The sequence below is a fragment of the Sinohyriopsis cumingii genome, chromosome 9 (genome assembly GCF_028554795.1).
Source record: "Sinohyriopsis cumingii isolate HCF-2022 chromosome 9, ASM2855479v2, whole genome shotgun sequence".
Lineage (NCBI taxonomy): Eukaryota > Metazoa > Mollusca > Bivalvia > Unionida > Unionidae > Sinohyriopsis > Sinohyriopsis cumingii.
The window spans coordinates 80735464-80759597 of record NC_142969.1 but is presented as its reverse complement, the minus strand read 5'-3'; the positions used below and the strand labels follow the sequence as shown (position 1 = coordinate 80759597).

Here is a 24134-nt window from a genome sequence, read left to right as displayed (position 1 = left end):
TCTTTATCCCTGATTGACGAGATGGAGACTTTGTCCGAGGGACGAGATAGTCTTTTTCCTTGAGGGACGAGATGGAATCTTTGTACCAGAGGGACGAGATAGAGTCTATGTCCCTGAATGACGAAATATAATCTTTGTATCTGTGAATCTGTAGCACATTTGACCGTATAAAATCTAGATTTTCTAATGTCGCAGAGAGAAAACATCATAGGTAAGCAAGTACGTCTTGCAATGATTGTATTTTTTTTAACAGCTTTATCACTCCTATGAGAATGTTTATTTCACATTAGGTCCCTTCCAAGCTATTAAATGTCAACATGATGAATTTACTGAACTTTGTTGTTTAAAAAAAGTGATGGCTTAGTACCAAACTATCGACATTTCCTGTTTACAGAAATTGGAAATATTCGTTCCTTCTGACCTTCCGTTGTATGCATTCGTATGTGCGTGCTTGTTTCTTACCTTACTTCACTTGTTTGAAAACACAAAACACAAAGACAACACTCAAGTAGGCCTTAATATTTCACTGTAATGGTTCTACTACAAAAAAGATCATGACATTATTTTACATCTATTTATGGGCCTTCTACTAAGTATTCTCAGTGCTACTGTAGTCAACGTGAAGATTGAACTATAGGACAATTCAGCAGGCGTCAACAGTCACGTGAATTTGATGCCTATATAAGGAAGTCATTCGAAAGTGATGTAGCACTTCGATTATGTGGAAGGACTCCTGCCAATCGTGTCAAAAATAAGTAAGTAATTTTTTCCTTCTTTTAAATTTTTGAAATGCAACATGAACATAAAATGAAACAAATGAATAGTTACAAATTGATCATCTTGTAACAAACATACAAACTATATTCATTAACACATTTTTAATGAAGCAAGTTTACGATGACATGGGTTAAAGTAAACCATATAAATAACGTAGATTCTCACAGCTTGGTATGAGTTTTCGATATGTTCAAAATACATGCTAGAATTTATATTATGCCCTAATAATAAAAAATGCAGGCTAGAATTTATATTATCTCTTAATAATAAAAAAAATGCATGCTAGAATTTTAAATTGACTTAATAATAAAAATGTAGGCTAGAATTTATATTATGCCTTAATAATAAAAAATAAAAAATGTATGCTTGAATTTATAGCTTAACCGTGACAAATAAAAATGAGACAAAATTATAAATACCAAGGTTAATAATGAATAATGGATTACAATTCCCATTTACTATTCTGAGATCGTTAAAACTAAATAAAAAAACCCCAAGAAAAACAAATATATTGTTAATGCAACAAATTATGGCGGCTAAAGTTCTTCGATTGGCGCTAGATGGAAAAATAGAGCTAACAAATGTTTAATTGCATTAAAGACTGAGTTTAAATTGATAGGATGGCATTTTAATTTTAGCATTTGTTTTAAAATCATGCTATCATTTATTTTGAATTGATACAGCTTGTACCAAACAATAATAACGTAACTGACATTTGTAATACAATGATTAAAATGAATGCGAACTCTTGATGACTGTTATATGTGTTTTATTCGAGAACTATTTCAATATAATATTATATTACTATAAAATTGTAAAACTAGCTATGATAATATATTACATACTACCATATGATATTAATTGCCGTCATATTGTATTAATTATCACGATACTGTATTACTTACTGAAATGTTATATTACTTATCACCATATGATATAAGTATAATACTATATTTTTTTACTAAAAGAATATTATATCAATAATTGCAAGATTGTAATACTTATTACAATAAGGGGTCCCGAGTGGCCCAGTGATCTAAAGCGCTCACCGTTCCGGATCACTGTCATCTCACCTCTGTCTGCGTGGGTTCGAGTCCAAGGCTCGGCTAGCGTGGGTACGCGGGAAAGCCTGCCAGTAGCTTCTCGTGGGGTCGGTGGTTCTTCCCTTGGTTTTTCAGGGTTCTTCCTCCACCAGTTATACTGGCCGCCATGTATAGCCTATCTTGTGCTGAAAAATGGCGTTAAACCCTAGAACAACAACAACTACTATTACAATAATGGGGTCCTAACCTTAATCCTACAACAATAGTGGGGTCCTGGTTGGTTGGTCGAGTATTCTAGAACGCTCGCCTGTTCAGATCACAGGTCTCTCACCTGTGTCCGCGTGGGCTCGAGCTTAATTTCGTTCATCGTGGGTATGTGAGAAGGTAATACAGTATTTTCCGGTGGTTCGTTGGTTCTTTAATGACTTTTTCTGGGTTCTTCATTCAATAAATATACTGGCAGCCATGTATAGACTATCATGTGCTGAAATATAGCGTTAAATCCACAAAACAAATTGAAAACGTCTATAATTTACGCCAATAATTGATTACTTCCTTTTATATTGTACAGAAGACAGAAAGTAAATAAGTTTTCTAAAATACTTTCTTATGGTCTTGTTATCTTTTAATTGTTATATTTATAAATAAGATTAGTTTATTTTTGTATCGAATTCATAAATGATGACATACCAAATTACAGAATACGGCAGTATTTTTTTCTTGCCAGCATCCGTCATTTTAGATTATGCTAATGTATGCATCTTATCTATATGATAATAATTTCCAATTAAGGTGAAACGTTATATCACTGAATGTTCATTGTCTTAAAATAAAATGTATTTATAATTTAGTACTCGAAATAAAGTGTTGCAGTTTTTAGTGATGTCTAGCACTGGGGCATCATGCCGTAGACATGTAGCATGATGTCCCACCCAGTTAAATTATCCTGACACCAGGCCGACCAGTCCTAACACTAATCTCTGAATGCTGAGCGCCAAGCGGTGCGGCTGTTAGTAACACTTTTATAAGTATTTTTTATGACTCGGCCTGGGGATCGAACCCACAACCTCTCGCATCAGAGGCGGACGCTCTAACCAATAGGCCACCTGAAAGATCTGTGAAAGTATTTGGCATAACAATGATACGACACAAATGAGACAGTATTTGACATAGTAAAGACATGTTTTTTGGAATACCTGGAGACAATCAGGTAAGAAATTAAAAATGTATTAATGTAATAACTAAGTTCTGTGCATTATGTATATTGCTGACGTCTTTCTTGTTTATATCGGTACTAGGTAAAGGCAAAGGTGTGTGAATACTGTAGTAGACAATGAATCACAGAAAGGAACGGCTGAGCCTAAAACGAACAAGTAGAATGGAACTAAAGTGAAATAGCAAAGACTTATTCGGTTATTTGCACACTATACTGACATTTGTGAGAAAAACAGAACCTTATTTACGACTGGCATATAATATTTATGCCATGGAAATAGAATAGGCGATTAAAGCATATAAGACTTCAACACAAAAAGACAACAACACGAAAAACAGAAACAAGAAACAACAACAATAACAAATAGAAAAATAGCCACAATGTTGTAATGTTGCAAATGTAAAAATACATTGTCACATGCACTACATTAATGCAAAAACTAACAACAGTATAAAATGTGATTAGAAGCGTAATTGATTTTTTGTTTCGGTTGGATATAAGAGCTAGTCGTTATACAATCATTTTGATAAGGAAAATTTTAAAATAGCTCATGATGAACTAACCCAATTTGTCAAGATCTTTAATATCTTATATGTCACACCATACGTCGTCATTTATGCACAGGTCTGAGCTGAAGCATTATTGAAACTTATATGTGCTTGTAACGTGTATCAATTATTCCGTAGCTAAACAACAGGTAGATATTTACATTACATAAACCAAGTCATCAAGACAGTGTAAGAAATGAATATTTTCTTCTCTCATTTCAATTTCAATTAAAATGGCATTCGTTTTGTCAGGGTGACTTTTACTGAATGGTGTTTCGTTTTCTAATTGTCAGCCAGTTATGGGTTATCAACCCTGAATATCCCACGCTATACTTTTTTCCACTTTAAGACTGGTGTTTAACATGATTGCATAATAAGAAACCTATTTCCTACTGTACTCATGGTACTAATTACTTTTCTTCAATATACCAATGAAAGAAACCTAATTTTTGAAAATTCATTATTTTTCAATTTCTAACATAAACAAACCAAATCTATGTCTCACAGCGTAGAACCATTATCGATAGATACAAAATCAATGTCGAACAGCATATAACCATCCTCGATAGATAAATATGTGCTAAGAAGTTGCACTGTTTGAAAGCAGCATGTGTTTGAATCTTACATCACCTTTACCGAATGAACAGCTGGTGTTATTATAGTAGTTCCAAAAACAAGCTAGTAAAAACCTGACATTTCTTGAGAAAAAATTTCACCACCTCATTTTAATTACAAATAGTTACAGCTTATTAAAAATATTTCTTATGTAATGGTCACTTCTCATCATCAGTCAATCGTGACCTTTCATACCTTATAATCCCATATGTCACTTTCTCAAATAAATGTCTACACTGGTTCTGAATTTTAATATAATTAGTACCGTCAGTCCAATACGTGTTTCCAACATCTTTTATTTCTTTTTTTTCTGCTAGGTTTATAATGAAACTAGTACAAATTGCGTTTCTATGCCTGACTCTGTCTGCACTGGCAGGTGGATTATTATCACAACAAGGAGGTTTTGGTGGAGGTTTTGGAGGATTTAGTGGCATTTTTGGTATGTTTTCTACCACGTAAGACTAAAATCCAATATCGTATTCAGCTCCCTCTCCATCCCCATTTTACTTCTGTCTGTCTGTATGCATGCATGTATGTATGTATGTCGCTCTGTATTTCTGAATACATGAAACTTACAATGACTCTTAGAAATCAAATGTTAGTAGATGAAAAATATGTCTAACCCTCAATGACAGCTGTACGTCCGTGCTAGTATGCGTTTACACGTTTCCAAACATACCTACCTGCTTACTCACCCCTTTAATTTAACCATATTTACCTACCTGTCCATATAGTTATTTTATCAAAGTTCGTACCTACCGCAGAAATTAACAATAATAATAACAAGAAGAAGAAAAGAACGAAGTTTTATTTGAAATATGAATTCTATAAGCATGCAAATACATATGATAAGAACCCATTGAATTCAATTGAATAATAACTTTATTTCAGACTTAGATCCATAAGAATAAAAAACATACATACATACATACACACACGCACACATACATACATACATACATACATACGTACGTACGTATGAGTAGAAAATGTGTGTACGCATACATACACACATACCTACCTACCTACATGCATGCACGCACGTACGCACGCACGCACCTACCTACCTACCTACCTACATACACATACATACATACATACATACATACATAAGAATGAATGGGTGCCCTTGTACGTGTGAGTTTACATACTGCACGGTAATACAGGACTCAAAATCAATACCTCTGTCGATGGATAAGTGCATTCTTTTTAAATCTCGCTCTTTCAAACTGGTACAAGTAATAATTTTATTCCATTCCAAGTTTCTTGTTTATTTTCCCATTGGTTTGAATTCAGTGCCCCATGGTTAGTTTGTCACACTTTGCACTTCTTGAATTCAATCTACTGGGTTGGCTGAAGGACTATTTAGAGTATACCTACATGTATAATTGTCCTACTTTAATTTCAGGTCTCATCATCCTTCTAATTTTCTTAGCTGCTCTCTCCAGGAAACTTAGTAAGTTTTCTAACTCATTTTTTTTTCTTTTGTACTTTTTATTGCGTTTCTTTTTGTTTTTCATCAATGTTTTTTTTTCCAGTTCTCTTTTTTTTACTGTCATCCTGTCTCTATTTCGTCCGTGAGACGCGTGTGAAAGAATATATCAATACAAAATCACGGTTAGTTTATATGCTATACGGAAAATCTTACATGATTGCTAATTTCAAATGTAATTGAGAAGTCGAATACTTTCTATCTGTTGCGATTCATGACAAGCAAAAGACTGATATCGTTTCAAGTTTCATAAATGACAGTTCAAATGAGCCCAACATATGACTGCTAATCGCATGTCGAAAATTTGTGATTTTATTTTACCAAACATCGAGTCATTGTAGAAAAATTACTTCAAATAGATTCAGATACATCTGTCATTATGAATTTCCTTTGCTGACGTCATTACGTATAATTACACGCATTTTTATCTAATTATATTAAACTTACGATATAGGGATGATACGGTAAATAAAACAGTACTCATAAGATAGAAACCATGGATTGCGTATCGAAATGACAAAATGATTTTGGTTATTTACCGTAGTACTTCTAGCAAGAAAGGAAGATGTTATTTCGTGATTTGGACCTGTTGCTGCGAATAAAACAATATACAGCTTGGCATAACGTTTGCTGAAACTATTTTAAATTGTATTTTATTTAAAGAAATATCGAATCAAAGCAAATACCAATCTAATATATCGCTAATTGAACATATATAAGGTATCGTAACTTATTGTAAGATGCCAATTTCGCTTTGATTTGAATTACCATCCCGTGGCTTTACGCAAAGCTTTTGCGAGTCATTTGTTTTACATTTTACATTCTTATGCGCCCAGATGTGTGGCGGAGTTTATGTTATTTTTATATCGGTCTTATCCACCTGTCAGTCTTTCAGTCTTTTCTTAATGTTGTGTTCGTTGTGCTTAGTGAAGTTCTGCTCCATATACAAAACAATTTCCAAGGATTTGTCAATAGTAGTCTATTGATATTCAGAGCTATTGATATTCAGAGGGTAGTCTATTGATATTCAGAGGGAATTCTATTGATATTCAGAGGAAAAAAAAGACGCTTCTTCTGACGAGCGTAAACAGACCTGTTTTTAGCAATCACTCGAGTATATTTACACAAACATGTATCAAAACTTATGCAGATGATACTTGCAAAGCCTTACCTGGCACAGAAAAGTCAATGGCCACAGTATCATATTATGCAAAGTAATTAGTGTAATATAAACTAAGATAATGTCTTTAACTAACTGGATTGTCATTGATGACACAAAAATGCATATAACAGTGGTCAAGACCACTTTACCTCCCTCACTTTCGTACTTGCGATGCTCACCGCCCCATTATGTAGTACATGTGCTAAAACTGCAAACAGAAAAAGAAGCAGAGCCATTCTTTTAAACGAATATTCGGAGGAAATCAATGTCCCGATCGATCAGGATCAGTGTTGTTTTACAACACACACACACACACACACACACACACACACACACACACATATATATATATATATATATATATATATATATATATATATATATATATATATATATATATATATATATATATATATATATATATATATATATATTTTTTATCTGCAACCTGTTTTCCTCATAGAATGTCCTACCAACTACATAGCCACTTCGCCGAACTCAAATACGTGCATCCGCTTCTTTACTACTGGACAATCGTTCGCAGATGCACGAACGGCATGTCAGAACGACGGCGGAGACCTACTGAAACCTGATCTAGTAAATTTTGACATAGTTCGAGCACTCGCCGACGCAAATAAAGGTTTTACGTTCTATCTATCTATCTATCTATCTATCTATCTATCTATCTATGTCAAATTGGAACAAAATTTTACAACTGGAATGGCATATTTAAAAACTAGCCATACGATCATTTCAGATGATAAACATTTGAACTCAAATACGTAATTAATTGAAATTGTTTGGTCTTGCTGAACAATGACATTGTAAATTATTGAACGTAGTGTGGTCCTTTCTTTACGCATGCAGAAGAGCCCGGTGGAATTTTGCTGCCATGCTAAGATGTTGGATTGATACCGTAAATATATTTCGTCTTTAATTCTGTCAGGAATATATACAAAAAATAAAACCATGAAACCTATACTTCTTTCTTAAATGTTTTGTAAGCGTGTGTGAAAAGAGTAAATATAACATATTATTCTTGAAGATATAATTCCATGATCACTGATGTCATGGAGCATTCTATAAATACACGAGTCATGAATCTTTGATACGATTGGACCATTTTGCACTAGTCTTGTGGATGTACGTAATTATAGATCTCTCAAACTTACATTAGAATGCAGTATAGATCTCTCAAGCTTGCATTAGAATGCATTTTATATCTCTCAAGCTTAGATCAGAACGCATTACAGATCTCTCAAGCTTACATTAGAATGCAGTATAGATCTCTCAAGCTTACATTAGAATGCAGTATAGATCTCTCAAGCTTACATTAGAATGCAGTATAGATCTCTCTAAAACGTAATTAAGCTTTTAATCTACTAGTCTTACCAGACAGATTTTTGAGATATTTCAAATCTGAATTTCGTGACAACTTTGCATCATTGCACATTAGTTACTGGCATTCATTTGTAAATTTAATTTTTATACTGTATCATGGTTCAGTTTACCGAAGAGTTGAAGATAGTTCAATATATTGAATCAGATTAATACTGAGAAATACTTGAACGTCTTGCAGGTGCTGGTCCCTGTGATTTCTGGATCGGAGCAAAAGAGGCGGCTAGCGGTGTTTGGTCAGATTTAAACGGCAACTCGATCTCAACTGTGAGTGGCCTCTTTTTTGAGACTGCTGGAGACTTTGATGACAATGCTGCTGGTGAGTGTGGTGTCCTGGATCACACCAGGAGCTTCTACCTGTACGGAGAAACTTGCACCAACTCGAATTGTTACATTTGTGCTAAGGATAAGACTTTTTAATCATGCTGTCCACTAAGAGTCGGAGGGATATTACAGATCGATTAACTTGATGGATACAACACACACACACACACACACATGCCAAAAATCCACGGTAAACCTAGGAATTAAGATCAATAAACTACTGATCATTTGAATTTTTGAAAGGGGAGTGACTAAGATATTTTTAGATAAATTTCTTTTGTTCCTTGTTCTGGTCCTTAAAAAAAACTACTAATTTCCATGATATCAATTGAAAAATAAAGTATATTCTGGTAAAATAAAACAAATATCCTGCTTTAGAACGAAAACTCCCGACAAGAAAGACTCTTCATGTCAACTCATGGGAGCTCAGTATGATCAATACCACGTTGGGCGTCAAGCAAGTTTCAAGTAACAGTGTAAATTACGTTGACATGAGTTGTGTCCACACGTTAACAAGTATGGTCATTCTGTACAACGGACTAGAAAGAAAAAAACTGTATAATAGAGTATTTGTCTCAGCTTTGTTTGGGTATGTTGAACTGTATGATGACTTGACAGTCTAATGATCTTTCCATATCCATATCGTCTGCGTTTTTGTGTATGTACGTCTGCTTTCACAGGTACTTTGTGACCTCACAAGAACTGATGACACATGTTAGAGATGATTAAAACATATATTTTCATTGTGCACATGACATTTTTGCTGGCATTAAGTGAATAATGATTATATTTCATTGCATGGGTGAAAAGCGAGTGGCGATGTTTTCTTGTCATGTATATATTCGCACATAAAATATTAGAAATAACATAATTCTTCCTAATTCAATGTAGCAAACTGAAGTAAAGATGAAATATGTGACTTGTTCGATTAGAATATGATATCTTGCATGTGTTATTTTTAGAGTAATTGCCTTAGAAAGATAAGAACACATTCAAAAACACAAAAGCAACCAATAAATAAGAGATAGATGCCAACATGAATGTACCTCTACAATTATCAAAAAGAAGACATGTACGTAAAATTGACATGTGTTGAGAATTGCACCGGTGAGACTACCGAAAACAGTACTTAAATGGAACTCACATGGCAAGACTATATTTATCCCTGAAAAGAACATTCTTAAGAGAGGGAAACACTACACGAGATTACCGCCGTGGCACACGACATCGGAAGAGGGCCGGTAAAATATTTCAGTCCTATACGACGCACTAGACGCAAAAAGATATAATGACCGACTTCCACATGATCCCTGGCCATACTTTCCGCTTGACCAAGCATATATTAAAATGGCGGATAAAAAGAACCCTCCTTGTCACATTGTTATCAGCGTATAATGACCGCAGTGAGATACTAGCGTGTAATTTCTTCTAATGTAAAATCAACATTATTTATATTGGAAATTCCAGTAATTCATGGAATGGTATAGAATAATATTGTATATTTTTTGGATACTGCATATTTCATTGACACTGACTTGCATAACATTGAAACATACTGAATACAAATAAATAAACCATGAAGAAGTACGACTATTGTTGTAATTTTACCACTTGGAGCCCAGTACTAATTTATTGTACAATATGTGAGATTTGTCCTCTGTATGCCTTGTGCCCTTTACGGGCGTGATCTGATTTTCAGCCCTGGCTTGCTTTCAGAGACACAACATTTCTTGTTAGGTTAAGAAATTAAACAGAAATATTACAAAAATATGATGTCATATATTTTCCATTAAATATTGTTTTTAAATTCATTTAATATTTGAATTTTATTTTGATAAGAACCAATATAAACCCCAACTAAATTTGAATCTCAAAACAAACAGAATCGAAAGCCTGGTTATGCTTATCTCTAATTGTAAGTTTGGCACAAAAAGTGCGTGCTTTGATAGCAATGTCTTCCGTATGTGTTCTCTCTATACTATGTAATTTTAAATCGATTTCTGTGATTTTATTGATGGCTGATTATTTACTTTTTCAAGGCTAAATTATGTACGATTATCAATGTTGACAAACTGGGTGTAAGTTAATTTGAAGAGCGAAATACAAGAATGCCACAATTTTACAATGTTGGTTGCGATATATATGCATGTTTCGTTCGCTTTTCTGAAACATGTTTTAAAATGTACGTACGTTTAAATCTTATTATATCCATGGCAGATTTATTAATTTATACCTTTGTCAATATTTCATTTTCATCACAGCTTTCTTCTCTGTCAAGAATGGTGTTTTCACAGCAACAAAATCGCAGTCACCTAGTGAAGTTATTCATATTTGGTTTTCAAGTTTCGTAACTCACATACTCACGAAGATAAGTTTTCTTCTCTGTCCTTTCTCTTTTCTCTATCCCTCTATCTACAGAGTGTTGGGTCTTCAAAAACATGTTTACTGACATTTCACAGAGAGGACAGTTAGCCAACGCAAGGTCCTGTCGAACGACAAATTTACTTATGCGACATCTCTACGAGAGACTAATTTGCCGATGGTATATCTTAACGACCAACAGACTTGAACAAAATTAGTCGAAGCCCGCAACATAACAAACAATAAACAAGATATCACACAACTAACCAAGAAATAATTGAACAAACAAATATTGTATACTGCATATTATATTATTAGGAACATTTATCATCATCCAATTAAGCAAACTATACAATAAAACACATCATGTTCATAAACATAGTTGCCTATTTATTCAATATTACAGTGTAGCTCGATGTGTGCCTGGGAGACTGTTAAAAATATGGGGGCATGGCCCCCGTGGTCCCCGCCGATGGTTTCGTCTACTTCCCCCCCCCCCCAACCCTCAAGAAAAGGTACTGCTGGATTCGACCCTGAAAATCTGTCATTGGTGTTGGTTTTATAAATGGGACACACGAAAAACCACGCTATACTAATTTGATACGTTTCTGAGTTGTCAAGGAAAAAAAGGTTACAACGGTAAAGAGTATCTGGCATACTTTAAAAACACAATCATGATAGATTGGTATGTGTAACTGCAAACGTGTTTGAAGACTATGTTGTGCTTAAAGGAACGCTGGTCTAAACTACGGAATATTTATTCCGTAGTTTAGACCAGCGTTCCTAGTGTCCAGGGTTGTATTATGACGAAAAAGACTGACCCATAAGGTACGAGTAACAACTGGACTTGCATCGAAAATATGTCACTTTTCATATTTATAAATAACATATACTCGAACAACTACTACTATTACCGTAGAACCTGATACCCCTATGTAAATGTGAATGAGACTAAGTCCTAAATCCCAGACAAAGGAATAGCTCACATGAAAACAAAAATAAATAAATAAACTACAAACTTACGTTAAGATCATTTAAGAAGACGGATAAGGAAATAGCAAACGTGAAATCATAGAGATCTGAGTTGTTTGCTTTCAGCCTAGCGCATTTGTTTATATATGGGCACATCAACAATGTCTTTCTCTTGCTAGATATCCAAGTGAATTACATATAAAAGATACGGCTCTATGTATGGCAATAGTTTTCTGTCATACTTGTGTCATCCATAGCAAGACTCTTTGCCTATTTCATATGCTGCCCCAATTGATTGATATAAGGATAATTACATAAACTGTTCGACATCGTGTCAAATATGTTTTAGAAGTACTATGTTTCAAACGTTTACAGTTGTAAAATAAAACCTCTTTAAGAATGATTTTCGCTGTCTTTAGGGATTATGATCGAGCTAACAGGACCTCCATCAGTATTTTTATAATCAAGAATATACAGTATTTCTTAAATTCTATCCAAAACCCCCATTTACTTTGATTTTCATTGTATATACTAGCTATCATTATCGTTATTATTAGTATTATTATTATTATTATTATGATCGAGCTAACAGGACATCCATCATTATCTGTATATTCACGTGTCAAGAAACAAATTTTAAAACGAGACGTACGTACACAGGAACGCTGACAGTGCTGATATGGAAAAGAGCTTTAGACCGATAAAAAGTCATCACACAGTTCAACATATCCACACATAAGGGACACAGTTACAACATTTACAGGAGGTTTTTGCACTCCACAGTACGGAATATCACGTCTACATAAATAAATGGGGACTTTTATTTTATTACATAGATGTATTCTTAACAATAAGAGACCAGAGTTTGCATTAATTATGTTTAATTTTGTATCCAAAGTTTACTCTTCAATTGGCTAAGAATCTGATTAGTTTATTTATAATTCCAAGTTGTTTTGTATTTGTGACATTATCAGTATATATTATATCAGAATTTTGCTCTCATGAGTTTTTGCCAGTTTAATAACATACTTTTAAAGTTATGGCTGAAAAACTGCCTCGCATCGATATAGCAAATGCATATGCTACTATATATATATATATATATATATATATATATATATATATATATATATATTAAAAAACATGGCTTTTAAAGTGTTGGTATAAAGCAATTTGATATACTAATATCATTGGTATATTAAATTGTGATCCGCCCATGGCGCAATAATACGCAGATATAAACATTCTCGCGACTGTCTGCAGTTGATTCTAGATCAATGATCAATTTCCACACATTAATCCTTAGTGACGTATGAAAATAGCGATACAACTATTTATTAATCCTCGTTTTCGAAATGAATTTAATATTATACACACTTTCATCACAATTAATATGCTTTATGTTCCCCTTCCCCACTCATGCATAACGGACAAACTACGCAGAGATGTAGAGTGAGATAGAAAAGGAATCTGGGCTGGATTAAAACCTTGAAATAGATACTATACCAAGTAACCTACAAGAATATGGTTCATCGTAACGGTATGTGTGCACTTTTCCTTGGGATGTATCTAAAGTGTTTATCAATGATACAAAGTTGCAAATCATGTCGACATTATACGGTAAATTTAAATATGAAAATGTCCAAAGGTCTCTCTCTCTCTCTCTCTCTCTCTCTTCTCTGGACCATAGTAACAAGTTTAGGGCTGACGATGAAATGACGATCGTAGACGATTTTCGTTTGTGTTATCTCACGATGACTCTGGACTTAATGAATGTTGGTTCACGTTAAGTCAAACAGACCAAATGATGAGAGAGAGAGAGAGAGAGATTGAGTTTGTGGTCGGTGGTACTCTTACTAAAGCAGAATAATGACTTAGATCAACTGTATATATATATATATATATATATATATATATATATATATATATATATATATATTACCTCTTGTTAGTTCGCCGTGCTCTACTTTCATCATTAAAACCATCTTTCATGTTTAATACATAAGTGTGTCTTATATTGATTTATTCAATGTGAAGAAAAATAGAAACTAAAAAAGAAAACAGTCAACTTATCAATATGCAAAGGTGATTGTAATAGCCACAAAAAGCATGCATGTTGTAGCGGTCACACTCAGGGATGTAAGGAGTGCATTCATTCGGTCAATACACAGCTGCCTGTAAGAAATCTTAACTCTGTTCAAAGGGCAAATGTATGCATTTGTGTGTGACATAAATACAATATATGTATAGTATGTACGCTGTATTAATGGTTTACTACTCGATGTATAAAGTTTTCTTTAAAAGTAAAATCGGCAAGCCTCATTTCCTTTTAATGAAAATTGTATTCATCCGTGGTATATCATTGTTGTTGTTGTTGTTAACGTTTCTTAAAGCTATTATAATGTTCTGAAAAAGTATAAATGAAATATGAAAATGTACAAAGGCTGTCTTTATCTCTCTCTCTCTCTCTCTCTGGACCATCGTAGCAAGATACAGGTGAAACTCTATGAAAAGAAAAGCGTAGTAGAGGATTTGCGCTTGTGTGATAGCAGGTTGTCTATGGACGTATGAATCATAGTAAAATTTAAGTCAAACCGAGCAAAGGATGAGAGAGAGAGAGAGAGACAGAGACAGACAGACAGACAGAGTTTTACGATGGATAGTACTTTTATTAAAGCAGAGTAATGTCTTAGATTAACAATAGTATTCCAGATTTTGTTTTATTTGTGCTTAATTTTGATTTACCAAAGTTCCCTCTTCACTCTTCAGTTTACGAAGGGATTGATAAGTTAATCTATATTTTTCCAAACTAGTTTGTATTTGCGCCGTTACCAATATATATTCTATTGGAATTTTGCTCTCACGAGTGTCTGCCTATTTAAAAGAATTGTCGAAAAGCTGCCTCGCTTAGATGTGTTAAATAAGTTTGTTACTAAAGAGGGTTGACATCAGAACTAGCAACTGATGTACACATCAACAATGTCTTTCTCTTGCTAGATGTACAAGTGAATTGCATAGATTAAGTACGGCTGTATGTATGTATGTATGTATGTATGTATGTATGTATATATATATAATTTTCTCATTGCATTACATTGGTTCTTTCACTCTTCAAATCATAATCTTTAAAATATGCCTCTGTTTGCCTGGCAAATTGAACACTTCGGACCGACGCAACCTGCTCCGCCATCGTTTAGGTAGAATCCGTCATTTGAAGCCAACTGACCACATGCATTTGCACCACCGCCGACAGGGTTAGTCATTGGATTGAAAAAGGAGCTAGCTGATAACGCATCGCCATTTAAATATGACCAAACTCCATCAGTGCTTTTTTCCTCGGCTCCCACCCAGAAATCACAAGGACCAGTACCTGTACATGCAAGAGTTTAAGTTGTGTCAGTATAGATCTACTTAAATATACAGAGCCATTTTCAAAACCAATTTACTGTAAACTATAAGTATAATGCAGGCTCTACATTTTTTAACTTTAGCTTCTAAAAGTAATGACATTGGCAAAATCGCCATGCAGAGCATTTTAGGAGCGACTTCGTTATATTTAGATTGGAAAAACCTCCTTTATATCCGTGATGTAATAAAGTTACAAAGTTTACCTATCTTGCTAAAAGTGATGTCTTTGTTTCCGACATAATGTTACGTTAAAACTTGGAATTGGTTTGATTATTGCGAATATATTTATCAATAATGCATGTTCAGTTATATACACATTCGTTGTCCTAAAAGCAGAAGAGCTCAAACGGTATCATGTCCATGTATCCTGTTCTAGCTGAAACTTTAGCGGGTTGTGTTTAGGTATCTTAGTTTCTGGGTTCATTTTATGTCTGTATTATTTATACACTGTCAACTATCTACAACACTGAGTTTTAAGGGCAGCATATCAACTGAAAAAACTATAGTCTACACTTAATCAACTATCAGCCCCACAGCAGTGTTCGTGTCTCTACCATAATTGCTATCAGCCCCATAGCAGTTTTCGTGTCTCTGTCTATAATTTCTATCAGCCCCACAGCAGTGTTTGTGTCTCTATAATTTCTATCAGCCCCACAGCAGTGTTCGTGTCTCTATCTATAATTTCTATCAGCCCCACAGCAGTGTTCGTGTCTCTATCTATACTTTCGATCAGCCCCACAACATTGTTCGTGTCTCTACCTATAATTTCTATCAGCCGCACAGCAGTGTTCGTGTCTCTACAAATTCAAACATACATGCTTGAGCAATGGTAAGCGAGCTTTATGTATCTCATACCATTATCATGTCGATTCTGTATTTATAGTATTGAACTGAATATATGAATGCCTCATAACTTGAAATGGCATGTAATTACGTATCAATTACTGAAATTTTGCATCAGCAAACGTTGTTGCTCACGTTCAAAAGGAAAATTATATGTGTGTACATAATTACGTTTAGTGTATACTTCTTGGATATACAGTACAAACTGAACAGAAAAATGGGAACCAGCCCATGGAAATGGGCGAACACAAAATAGAGTATATACGGGTTTGGCTGTCCAGGATTGGTTGATAATAAATGTTATTTTGTTGTAAAAAGAATATTTTGAGAGCTTTTCCTAGTACAATTGAAAAGTAGATATATTCTTTTACTGATGGAATTTCAGGCAATTAACAATCTTGAACTTGGAGCACTCATTGCTGAATTGTAAGCACACGCTTCTCTACAGAGAAGTTGTCATTCAGGTTTCATCTATACCAAGAAACATAGGTTTGATCATGAGCACTCGGAAACTTAAAGTTATTGAATTTTTAATATCTTGGTGTTTGCATAGGTTTACTATGGGAACTGAATTAGTACCGCGTGTTCTCTTATTGAATAGGACAAATCACGACTTATTATTTTCTTTAAATACCTATGTAGTATTTAATATACATACTATAAGAGCTACTATACATTTCAATAATGTATAAGTTAATAGTTTCACACACACACTCGAAGTTTCAATTAATTACCTGTGTGGTTTAAAGGAATTTAAATCAAAACTACATTTTCTGTGAAGGCAGTAAATAAATCTACAAAGTGTGTCAGTCCAATAAACAGTTGACATTTTGCAGAGAGAGAGAGAGAGAGAGAGAGAGAGAGAGAGAAAGCGATAACCTTTGTTCACATCAGCGAGTTGTCGAATCTGGACAAAATTTCTAGGATCAAGTCTTATGAGATCTCCTCCATCCGCCTGACATGCTGCCCTAGCAGCGGTGAAAGAGTTCGTTTCGTTAACAAAGCGGATACAAGTTGACGTGCTCAGGGGGGAGGGTATGTATTGCGCAGGACATGCTACAAAGAAAAACGCATGAGAATGTAAAGATAGAATTATAAATGGAGTCCATTGGGGTTGATATTTTGCTTTAAGGGCATCACACACACACACAGAAACAATACACAAGTATGATAATAGAATTATAACTGTCGATTGGTGAATTAGAAAAAGTATGTTTTTTAGGATATCGATTTGAATCAAGAGCTATATTGTCATCAAGTTTATGTACTTTCAGAATTCCAAGAACACTGGCTGCTGTTTCAGACGGTTTACCATGTCGAACACTACGCTGGATTAATTTTAGCGCATTAGCCTAGTTAACACAAAGCATCTCATAGTGAATGTACAAAACTAGTGAAAATGCGTTCCCAAATGGGAACTTAAAAGTTCATTTCAGCTGAATGAGACAGACGATGGTATGAAGCATATATCGAAATAAAAGTCCAACATTATATCCGACTGATTCAACCAACCAACTGTACCAAGCGATTATCGAAATACAAGTCCAACATTATATCCGACTGATTCAACCAACCAACTGTACAAAGCATGTATCGAAATACAGCTTAAAAATTATATAGACTGATTTACCCAAGCAACAGTATCAAACATGTATCTAAGTACAAGTCAAACATTATTTATGACTGATTTACCCAAGCAACAGTATCAATCATGTATCTAAATACAAGTCAAACATTATATAGACTGATTTAACCAAGCAACAGTATCAAACTTGTTGCAAAAAAACATAAAGAATACAAATTCAAACTCTTACATATTGATTTAGTTCAAAGACTTAGATGAGTCAATTAATATGTTTAATTTCACAAATGGAGTCAATTAAAATTATTTCACAAACGTTGCAAACCAAACCAATGAAACTTTCAAGATGTCAGTAAAAGTGTATAAGAAATTGAAGTTAGTCAAACATGTAAAACCAACCAAATCACTGGAATGAAGACAAAATATCGAGTGAGATTTAAAAGACTGGTCTTCAAAGATATATCTTACAAACCTGTCAACTAACATAAGAAATTATTTTTTATCCTGCCTGGAGACGATACAGATGCATGGAATAGCTCACCACCAAATTATTTGGAAGCAAAATAACGCACACAAATATATTGAAATTCCGTAACGGAATATATAAAGAATTATGATTTGTGTACATTGACATGTGAGGTAAGTAACAAAGTCTGAGGTATACATGCATCTAGGTAGGTGGGTCATTAGATACGTAGTTTTAATAAAACTGTAACTAAGAGCATGAAAGGGTAAGAATATAGAGTCTCATTAGCTGGAAATTAAAGTTGCCTGAAGATTAATTGTTTGGATTCTAGCACTTAGATTTGTATGATTTGTTTTAATTGCCAGTTATCAATGGGGATGCATACATACATACATGTTGATATGTACATACATACGTACACTAATAGATTCAAATATGAATTTATTTTGTTCGCATGATTCAGTTTAATGTTTGAACTATCTTCCGTGATTCTAAATTGTGTTCTACTCGAATACTTCGCATTTGCTTGGTATAACTGCTCCCTATTATACTTGTTCAGACTATGGGACTTTTTGCAGTACATGTAAGAATCTTACTTGTTGGAGGTCGTACTAGTCTTCCGTCAGCCAGAGCCAGAAGCGACAGGCATAGAAACCCAACCTGTACCTGTTTCATGATTAACCTAGAAGACACAAAAAACAAATTGTTTTGGAAAAGCATTTATCAAGACAGAGATAATCAGAACTAACCCTCTTTATTCTTTTATTATTAGAATTGTTCATAACCATTCGCCAACGATTGCAAAAAAATATAATTCTAGTATTTTAATTTCGCACATTAAACATCATTTAGCAAAATGAAGATGGCTATTTTTGATGGCTATTTTTGAAATGAAGATAGATATTTTTTGTCGTAAAGAATTATCATTATAAACGGTAAAAATTAATAGTATGATTACATTAAATGAAGATGGCTGTTTTTCCAAATGAAACATCCTTACACAAGGTAAAAGTTAATATTATAATTATATTAAATGAAATAATATGTAAAGATGAATCGATCTATGTTCTTTAGTAAACGAAATGGAATCTCGGTGGTTGATCGAAAAACAAGCAAAACCTATCGGCTTTCGCAACACATATGCCCTCATTTGAAATTTATTGCACAAAAATTCCCCACTTTCTTTATCTTAATGGTTTTACTATATTTTTCAGTATTTGAGTTCTTTTCACCTTCAGAAAATGTTGAACAATTCAATTTGAACACAATAAATATGGTATCACAAAACTTTTGACTCATGAGTTAATAGGATGCATCAATTTCCATTGGCTGCATCTTCCAGATCAAATATATTTCCTTCTTGCATCGTATATTCAAATTAATGGTGAATAAACCAAGAAAATACTAAAATATTATAACGTCCGTATGTGGTTATGGATATAGTATACATTTATGAATTGATAGCATCAAGCACCTTTCACAGTACCATATCCCCATAAGATTTTGGCGAATGAACTGCATGTTTCTGAGATTTAACTTTGCATACAAATAGAGAATGTTTTATCCCTAGTAACTCATAAACCCTTGTATGTCTTACCTCAGTTATAACTCTTCATATTTGATTACGCGTTTACATATTATACAACACTGTAAGAATAAAATGGATTTGTCTTTTTATTACGGATTGTATTTATCAAACAAACTTGGTTTAGATTAATTAGTGGCAACATACGTCTATTTTACTTGTATCAATATTAAAGTAAATACGTTTTTGAATGTAAAGATAATCAAATCTCTCATTAGTTCTATCTTTTCTTTCCTTTTTCTTTTGTATTTCTTAAATTTTAAAGATGTGAACAACATTACTTACTTGTTTGCCAACATGCGCAGGAGTCCTCTACTAAATCTCAATTATGACTTCAATATCGAATGATTTCCTTATACAGGCATAAAAGTCACATGACTGTCTATGAATATTAAACTGCCTTATGGTTTCATTTTCACGTTGACTACAGTGTTATAAAGAATCAGTCGTAGAAGGAATCTGTCAACTACCAAAAATGCTATCACTGTCTGTAATATATGACACCACTAGCATCAAATATTGAGGGTCCCTTGATATTTTTCCTCTTCTTTTACTAATCAACATACCTAAGAAAAACTGATATTGCTGGAAACACATTCGAATGCATACGGGACCACCTTGACGGTTTATTGCTTGAACGGCATCCACTGGGTCACAAAGACATTTTAAATAAATAAAAAATGTATGCCCTTGTGGCAAGATGTACTTGTTTTCCTTTGAAGTATACTCGTTATGACAACAATCGATTTTTTTTTCTAAATGCGGAACGGCAATGAGGAGACATGAGGACATGAAGCTAAGCTGTCTGGTTTAAACACGAGGGCACGCCATGAACTAGTCTATACTTCGATAGAAGTCTCTTTTTCTTTCAGACATTTTGTGGAAAAATTGAGAAGTCGCGTACTATAATATTAAACGCATTACTTAAGATAGACTTTCCTTACTTCCGTTGAATCATTCTTTCCTTCAAATTCTAGCATGACCTCAGTACCACAAAGCTGGTTCAAATAAATACAGTGCATAATTCTCCCTTCAGTACTGTGCTATCTATCCAACGTGCCGTTCAAACAAAATTATTCGTCTTGAATTTTCATGTGTGCAGAACAGCTAAACCTATAATTACGCCTAGTTGTTGTATGAAACAGGTAGACCGAGAGCGGGAAATATTGTTTGCTTGTTTCAACCATCCTATATGATGTTTTTTGATGGTTTATGGTTGAATCGATCCGATCATCCGATCATTAAAAGCTTTATATAACGGAGTGAACATTTTAAACGTTCAGACAATTTTAAAAACAAAATAAGATCATCACAGGAAACAGATCCTGTCAATGCATGCCAAAATTTAAGGAAAAGTTCAACAGTTTTAGTTCACAATTCATTCAAACTAACTTAGATTTATCACCACACATGTGAAGAAAGCATCTATATATATATCTATCTATCTATCCGTCTGTCCGTCTTTGCATCTGTCCGTCCATCCATCAATCAATTTATCTAACTACCTGTGTGTCTGTCTCACGGTCTGTCTGTCTGTCCGATTGTCTGTCTCTTTACTTATTATTTCATTCTAACGTACGTAATAAGAAACGTAAAGCGCAGCAAGCATTCAATACTCAAAACTAAATTTATTTCTAGACGAAAGTGAAAGAATTAAAAATAACTTGCAGTACTGTACACATTCCTAAATGTAATATCAATAATCTGGAAAGTCTCCTAACCCTAACTCTGAATTAAAGTTGTAATGTGCTTATGTTCTAACACCACGGACGACTTGCTGTTTTAATATTCCAAAGTATTTTTATTCCACGGTAATTTCAATGAGACTAATTAATATCAAAGTCCTTAGAAAATTTCACAATAATCCAGTAAGGTATTGTCTGTTTTAAATAAATGTCTCAAAATCTGCAATTTCAAAGAACAATAAGAAAAAAAAAAAGAAAAAAACCCACAAAAAAACAAAAACAAAAAACAATCAAGAACCTCTCGTAACTCTTATAAGACTGAAATAGAATCAACGGTGCATATCTTGTTCATTTATATATTCACTAAATACACAGCCAAGAAACTAAATCTAAATTGCTATTAATGATTCCCCAGAAGCATTTAAATTATTACAAAATACTTTATCAGTCAACAATAGCTTTTAACAAAATAACCAATTCCCCGTTAGGTCAGTCATGTTATATCCACAGTACATTTGTAATCCATATATCACATGATGTTGCCCTGACCTGCCTTCCTTGACTTATGAATGGAAATGGGACTATGTTTTGGACCTGTACACTTCTTATGATGGTACATAACCAAGTTACAGAAACTTAGAATAAAAAAAATTCATTATTCAAGTATTATACATGATATGGACAACCGTTACACTTTCGATCTATCTATTTATCTATCTTCTATCTATCTATCTATCTATCTATCTATCTGTCTGTCTGTCTGTCTGTCTATCTATCTATCTATATATCTATATGTCCGTCTGTTTATCTATCTATCTATATATCTGTCTGTCTGTCTATCCATCTATCTATCTATATGTTTGTCTGTCTGTCTGTCTATCTATCTATCTATCCATCCATCCATCCATCCATCCATCCATCCATCTATCTATCTATCTATCTATCTATCTTCTAGCTATTTTGCTGACATCAATTAGATGTTTACAAATAAATTATTATTGCTAAATGTCGTTACCAGCTTTTCGTTTGACTATCTGAAATGTATTACTAGACGGATGAAAAACGATATAACGATTATAAAATGATATATTATATAACTATAACCATTATAAAATGATATATTATATAACTATAACCATTATAAAATGATATATTATATAACTATAACCATTATAAAATGATATATTATATAACTATAACCATTATAAAATTAGATATTATATAAATATAACCAGTCAATAGTTTTGTGGACTTGATAACATCAGCCTTCGACGTTAAAAGATTTCCTCTCCAGCCATCGCCCAAACGATTTTATTCAATAATTAATTGAGAGGACCATTTTTTTTAAAAAAATATGTTTGAAAAGAAGCTATTCCAGTGCCAGTCAAACTACCGACCTATAGCTCTGTCATGAAATGTTAGGCAGACAACGGAAAGAGTTTTAAATAAATTTGTTTACAATAACTTTATTTTAAATAATTTCATCTGCGAATATTGGTTGGACTTTCCCCTACAAACGTCCACCTACATTTCACTCAATAGCTATATTACACAGTATATGCGCTGCTTGAGGCAAACGGCAGATCGAATGATGCTTGATACCATCTGGCATAAAAGATTTTTTGATTTATATGTTAAAAATATACATACTGTTATCTAATTGGTTGACTATGCAGCTATCTTAAAGGCCGATTTAAAAAAAAGTATTTGTTAATGCCACTAAATCAATGAACAAACAAACGCTTGCTAGAGTCCCTAAAGCTCTCCTAAAGGTACATTATTATGCATGTAATTATCTCTCTCTCTCTCTCTCTCTCTCTCTCTCTCTCTCTCTATCTCTCTCTCTCTCTCTCTCTCTCTCTCTCTCTCTATATATATATATATATATATATATATATATATATATATATAGAGAGAGAGAGAGAGAGAGAGAGAGAGAGAGAGAGAGGGAGAGATATTGATTAACCCTGATCTTACACCTAGTAAATTTTAATGTTTCAAAGAACGAAGTTTTATCATTTTTAATCTAATTCGACTGAGTTTTTCCCGAGCTTATGTTCCTATTGGAGTTTCTACATCTTACTGAGCCGTAAAGACACCTTGATCTAACAACATTCACTAACTTTGGTAGATTTTCGAAATATATCTCCTTAATGTGGAATAACTGTTAGATATGTTGGGTCTAAATACAGTCTAAGTGGCACACATAAGAAATAATTTATCGCTCTTAGACACGCCCACTAATTAAGATACACTCTGGGATAATTGCTAAGTGGTACACATTAGAAATAATGAATCGCTCTTAGATACGCTCACTAATCAAGATACACTCTGTGATAATTGCTAAGTGGCACACATTAGAAATATTGTATCTCTCTTAGATACGCCCACTAATCCAGGTACACTCAGAGATAACTGCTTTATCACAGAGTCATGGAGGGTACTAGCAAATAAACCGGCTGTTTTTAACTGTTACTTAGTTTAAGATCATAGAATCGTATATATATATATATATATATATATATATATATATATATATATATATATATATGTAAAGGGTTGCTCTATTTACCTGATTGTTGTTAAATTGAAGAAAGATATGGCATTATTTATTCCTGGCAATTATAGATTTCTGTATTTTCTTGGTAGAACGTACT

At 33.6% G+C, this 24134-nt stretch overlaps 2 protein-coding genes across 2 annotated transcripts; one reads left to right on the top strand and one right to left on the bottom strand.

Annotated features, from left to right (window-relative positions):
- Positions 1-726: 726 nt before the first annotated feature.
- On the top strand, positions 727-10159 carry LOC149792113 (NKG2-D type II integral membrane protein-like). Its single transcript, XM_089969338.1, has 5 exons — positions 727-755; positions 4517-4638; positions 5608-5655; positions 7317-7493; positions 8433-10159. The coding sequence occupies exons 2-5, from the start codon at positions 4524-4526 to the stop codon at positions 8669-8671; spliced, it is 579 nt and encodes a 192-aa protein (XP_089825464.1). The 5' UTR covers positions 727-755; positions 4517-4523; the 3' UTR covers positions 8672-10159.
- A 4397-nt stretch (positions 10160-14556) lies between these two features.
- LOC149792112 (uncharacterized) lies at positions 14557-20133 on the bottom strand. Its single transcript, XM_089969337.1, has 4 exons — positions 20078-20133; positions 18804-18889; positions 17039-17215; positions 14557-15278 (listed from the first exon to the last, which is right to left on the bottom strand). Exons 1-4 carry the CDS (start codon positions 20089-20091, stop codon positions 15034-15036), a joined length of 522 nt encoding a protein of 173 aa, XP_089825463.1. The 5' UTR covers positions 20092-20133; the 3' UTR covers positions 14557-15033.
- Positions 20134-24134: the final 4001 nt, after the last annotated feature.

Bases quoted from the DNA above. Each gene is read 5' to 3' on its own strand.
- LOC149792113 (XM_089969338.1), top strand. From the start codon at position 4,524: ATGAAACTAGTACAAATTGCGTTTCTATGCCTGACTCTGTCTGCACTG. The intron at 4,639-5,607 runs GTATGTTTTCTA...CTTTAATTTCAG, and splicing joins AGGATTTAGTGGCATTTTTG to GTCTCATCATCCTTCTAATT. The intron at 7,494-8,432 runs GTTTTACGTTCT...AACGTCTTGCAG, and splicing joins ACTCGCCGACGCAAATAAAG to GTGCTGGTCCCTGTGATTTC.
- LOC149792112 (XM_089969337.1), bottom strand. The intron at 17,216-18,803 runs GTAAGATTCTTA...TTTTCTTTGTAG, and splicing joins ACTAGTACGACCTCCAACAA to CATGTCCTGCGCAATACATA. The intron at 15,279-17,038 runs GTTATCGCTTTC...TTGCATGTACAG, and splicing joins ACTCGCTGATGTGAACAAAG to GTACTGGTCCTTGTGATTTC.